Genomic DNA, 5,448 nt, shown 5'->3' on the forward strand with positions numbered 1-5,448 from the left:
GTGTTGAGCTCTCTGTTTTAGCTACAGAGTGAGACATCTCACTTCTATTCATTCTTTGTTAAGAGTCACACATTCCCAGTACCTAGGTAAGGACTACTAGCCAGTCAGAAGCAGAGTATGAGGGCGTGGCACGCTAGTAGCTAGACGAGTATTATAACGTGTGTTACACAGTGATGCACGTTCGTCATGGAAGTAAAAGCTGGACTACAACAGAGCTGTTTGGAGTAGTTTGTGAACAGTGTTTTCTGTTGGAGATGGTAAGTCCCTTTGTGGGGGGACTTAGGGCTTTTTCACTTTGTAGATAGATAGATAGATAGATAGATTAGATGTTTATTGATCCCAAGAAAAATGGGAAATTCCTGTGTAACAGCAGCAAAAATCAGTCACAAAGCACAAATACAATAACCCTATAACATGCACAAAAATATATATAACACAATAAATGAAAGGGAAAAAGAGCATTATATGTGCACTTTAACATTTAACAATGCAGCAATGTGGGGAGGTGATGTGCATTTTTAAATTCCTGCATGGATGTTTTAAAGCGTCCGCAGCCATGTATGTATCTTCCATTGTTCCAAACCAGCAGTAACCAAGCACAGAATGCAGTAATATACTATAGTGAGGAAAAAGCATCATGCATATATGTTGATTCTGTATGTACGGCACCCACACACACACACACACACAACACACCACACCAACACACACACACACACACACACACACACACCACACACACACAACACACACACCAACACACACACACACACAAACAACACACACACACACACACACACACACACACACACAACACACACAACAACAAATGCACACAGTTGTGCAGAGAAACTGTCTGTCTCCATCTCTCTTTCACACACTCATGCCCACACAAATCATGCAGAAAATGCGGCGTTCTCACAGTGGGATTCACAGCCTTTCTAAATGTCTACTCAGATGCCAATAATGAGGATTTGGTACCTTTCAGTCTATATTTGGGCTTAGTTCATGATTTGATGACCATTATCATAAACACTCTTGTCCAGGCATATTTGTTGCTCAGTTCCACTTTTTTTAAATCCCATTCTCCCTCATCTTTGCTGCGTTCCTTTTTCCCATTTTTGTCCCTCTCTTTCTATTTCTCTGATTGTCAACACTGTCTCCCTCTCTTGCTCTATTTCATCTCCTTTCTCTCTCTCTCTTTGTGTTTGTCTATGTCTCTCTCTCTCGGCGAGCCCGGGGCACAGCTCAGAGTGTGGTCCCAGTTCCCTCAGAGGGAGGGATTGAGGGATAACGGAGGCTGTTGACAGGAAATCAGCCTCGGCCACGCCATTCCCCGCGCTCCCCTAATCCGCTTCCCTGCTAAAAAAAAAATAGTCCTAATACCCCCGGCAGCCCTGAGGCCATACCTTGCTGCGCTCAGAAACATTTGCGTGCCACAACAAAACAAACCACCCCCACACACACACACACACACACACACACACACACACACAACACACACAACACACACACACACACACACACACACACACACACACCACACCACACCACACACACACACACCACACACACAAAACACATGAATGTATCACACTAAAGATAAGGCACACACAGACATGTCATATGCATTATAGAAATGCTTGAACACACAGAAATGCATGTAGCACACATAGAGATTAAAGAGAGCCCTTGCAAAACCCAGATTAGATGCTGCCGCACACACAAGCACGCACGCACGCACACCACACACACACACACACATGCAAGCACACACACCCTATCTAAAGAGATCCCATCTGCAGCTATCTACAGTTATGGATATGTTTGTCAAGTCTATCTTTCTTTTGGAGATAACGCCCAGCGTTGTGTGTGGGCAAAGGCAATGCTTGTGGATGTGCTGTGTGCCTGTGTGTGCCTGTGTGTGTGTGTGTGTGTGTGTGTGATATCTGCCTTTATCAGGTGAGATTTTGGTGTGCTGCAGCAGTAGCCCAGTTTGGCTCGCGACAGTGATCATCTATTCAGCTCACACAGGAGAGAGATGTCTCCAGATGTGCGTCACACACACACACACACACACACACACACACACACACACACACACACACACACACACACACACACACACACACACACACACACACACCACACACACACACACACACACACACACACACACACACACACACACACACACACACACACGATATTCAGCTCTGAGGACTGCCTGAAGCTTCACAGAAGACGAGCTAGTGCAGGACTGGTCTGCATTCGACCTACTGATTCAACCCTTACTCACAAAATGAGTAGCTGCCTATTTAATTAGTAATTAGTGTAAAACTACCTTGAATTGCACCAGCAGTAGTTAGGGCATTTCATTAGTTAGGAGATAAAGCCATTAATAAAACCAGCGGAGCGAAGGAGTTATCATCATGATTATCATTGTTGTTAGCGAGTTTTACTAAATGTTCTTGAATAATAAGGCTTTTTTTTCTCCATTATACAAATACAGTACAATTGTATTAGACACAGGTAATACTTTTCCCCCCACACATTCAAGTTGTAAAATTCCCCTTTTTTCTTAACCTATTTCTGTAATATTTCTTGTGAATTACAATCATGTATTAAAATTTTAGTTTCCAAAACACAAGTTTATTTAGCTGTGGGGAAACTTTGGAATTTGAACAATATAAAAAAGAAAGAGTGATTTCCTGGTAGATTTAAATGAAAATCCCTCAAATCCAGCCCTTACATTTCTATCATGAGGCCATTCATCAATAAGACTTTTCCCCACTTAGTACACCCAAATTAAAATTTGATCTCTTACTCCTATGGCATTTAGCAATGTACATAGTTAACCTTTTTTTTTTTGGCCAGATTTAAGATATCCAACTCTTTATCTACCCCAATACACTAGAATGGAGGTGAATGGGATTGTCTCTAGCACTCGTCTCGTACAAGCATAACCTTCCATTATGTGCAGAAGAGATCCGTCTAAAGTTAGATGCAGTAGACAGAATCTGCCAATTTTAAAGGAGGGATATTTACAAGACTAAGTTTCAAAACTGTGTACTTAATGATTAGGAAATCAAGTTAAGAGTATCAACAGTTTGTTGCATTACATTGACTTTGGGTCCCTGAAAAGCGCTATACAAATTCAATTTATTATTATTATTATTAATAATTATTATTACTATATTATATATTATATGCAGGGTTTGATTTCAGCTACCGGACAACGAGTGTCGCTGTCCCCTTACTTCGTTTTCACATTAAAAAAGTAAAAGTGAAAAAGTGATTAGAAGATGCCATTTCATGGGACATTTAACATTTCCAATTATCCCTCCCTGCATTATGTCCCAGAGAAGAAGAAAAAAACTTAAATTAAGGAAGCTAATATTCAATTAAATAATTCTAATGTAATATTGTACCAGCTACCAGAAGGCTCACTGACCTTCCAAAAGCTGTACTACGGTCCAGCGACTAACTGCCTCTAATGCAGCCTCATATGTCGATATCTATATAATATTGATATATTGCCAAGCCCTAGTTCATGGACAGCACCCCCTCCACCTCCCACCCCTGCCTGAACCTTTTCTGGACACCCCCACCAAGGGGCATAGCCCTGAAGAAAGGCATTCTCTGTGGACCCCTCCTCATGTTCACAACATCTTTTTCTGGTCCTCCTCACATGAGGGCCCTGGTTACCCATTTCCACCCCTGGTCCAACACCCCGGCCCCCACGAATGCACCCACCAGTGTGAGTGCTCCTCCAGGGTCTTGACGGGCTCCTGGACGTTGCGCACGTCCCAGAACTTGACCTTACAGTCGTCTCCGCAGCTGGCCAGATAGTACTGGCGGTTGGGGTTGAAGTCCAGGTCACGCACCAGCTGGCCATGGGCATTCTCTATACAGTAGATCTGACTGGAGAGAGGGAGAGAGGTGATTAGAAAGAAGGGAAAAGACAGGAGGTATGCAAAGGAAGACGGATGAGGGGAGGAAAACGAATGAGAGGAAGCAGCCAAGGAGAGAATTCATAAGAGAGAGAGAGAGAGAGAGAGAGCAGCCTAAAAGCCCAACACATAATATCTGTAGTTAATCTCCTAACAGCTCACTCTTACCTGCTCATTTACTCCTCTACTTCCTGTTTTTAATGTGCTTTTTTTCTTATTTCTTTAAACACACACATCTTTTTTGTACAGTATATGTATTTTTTTAATCATATTATTATTATTGAATTGAATTGTCCTTGATGCTTTGGCAATATTGTTTTCCTGACATTCATACCAATATAGCATTTTTGAATTTTAGAGAGAGAGTGAAATAGAGAGAGAGGGGTGTGTGTGACAGAACAACAAGAGAAGATATGAGAGAGAGAGCGAGAGAGAGAGAGAGCGAGAGAGTGAGCGAGAGGGAGAGAGACTGATTCCCAGGCTAAATCAAAGGCTCCTCCGTGTCTGCCAGCGAAGGCCAGGCTCAATAAAGAAGTCGACTCCGGCGGTGGTAAATTATAAAGGCAAGCCTCATAACGGCACAGCCTTGAGTTCCTGCTAGAGTGAAGTTAGCAGAGGGAGAGGAAGAGAGGGCACTCTGTGCATTGTGGGACTTTTCATCTTTCCGGCGACCCCCTCCACGTCCTTTCATCTGCTATACATTTTCCTCGGCTCTCTCCTTAAATACATACTTCAAAAGATACTAAGGCTTCCTCTTTTATTGCTTCCTCCTCTGACCTTCCAACCATGACTTTTCTTTATGTATTGCCATGGTTTCAAGAGCCAAATTTAGCTTTGGTAATGGTTATTTTCAACAAATTCTACTTCTAACTTCTAACTTCATCGTTACCAAAATAAAATAAAAGTTCCAGAATAAAACAGAGCAAAATAAGAGCCACAGTAAAAGTCTGGATACGTGGTTTAATCATGGTCATAAATCGCCTTCTACGACAGGTAGGGGATCTGTGTGAATGTAGAAGTTATTCATTCCAAAAACACTAGTGTGGAATTGGATATGACAGGCTTTGGAAAAAAACTAAATACATTTGAGTCCAACCTTCACAGTGGGGATGTAAAAGTGCTGTGTAACTCGCTGGCATTACTTGCTAGATCATGGTTGCAAATGATGAACATTTCAATCCATCAGGATTTTATTTAAATTTCAATCAAGATGTAAAACTTAATTAAGCAAAAGTGACATTTTGGCCAGGAAAGGCATGCAGAGAGTGCCCAGCCCAGACAACAAAGCGGTAACACAGCTCGGCCGTGGACTGGTAGCGATGCATTTCCCCCTCGTCTAAACCCACAAGGTTCCGCTTCCGGCATTGCTCCGTTGCCGCCGGATTTCACTCTTTTCACCCGGATGTCTGGTACCTTCTGCTTTCTTTGTGTTGGGATTTTACACTCCGGTGGATTTATGCTCCTCAGCTCTCTGCAGGGTGAATCCAGACAGCTA

The 5,448-nt window shown here is 42.6% G+C and overlaps 1 protein-coding gene and 1 long non-coding RNA gene across 2 annotated transcripts in view; one reads left to right on the plus strand and one right to left on the minus strand.

The window, feature by feature from the left end:
- Nucleotides 1–5,448, plus strand: part of LOC116669974 (uncharacterized) — a 13,788-nt gene that overhangs the window by 6,784 nt on the left and 1,556 nt on the right. The window lies entirely within an intron of this gene.
- Nucleotides 1–5,448, minus strand: part of eipr1 (EARP complex and GARP complex interacting protein 1) — a 53,425-nt gene that overhangs the window by 6,764 nt on the left and 41,213 nt on the right. The window contains 1 exon segment of the mRNA XM_032500143.1: nt 3,757–3,924. Coding sequence (XP_032356034.1) covers nt 3,757–3,924 — 168 coding nt within the window.

This window comes from Etheostoma spectabile, chromosome 20 (assembly GCF_008692095.1).
Source record: "Etheostoma spectabile isolate EspeVRDwgs_2016 chromosome 20, UIUC_Espe_1.0, whole genome shotgun sequence".
NCBI classification, from domain to species: domain Eukaryota; kingdom Metazoa; phylum Chordata; class Actinopteri; order Perciformes; family Percidae; genus Etheostoma; species Etheostoma spectabile.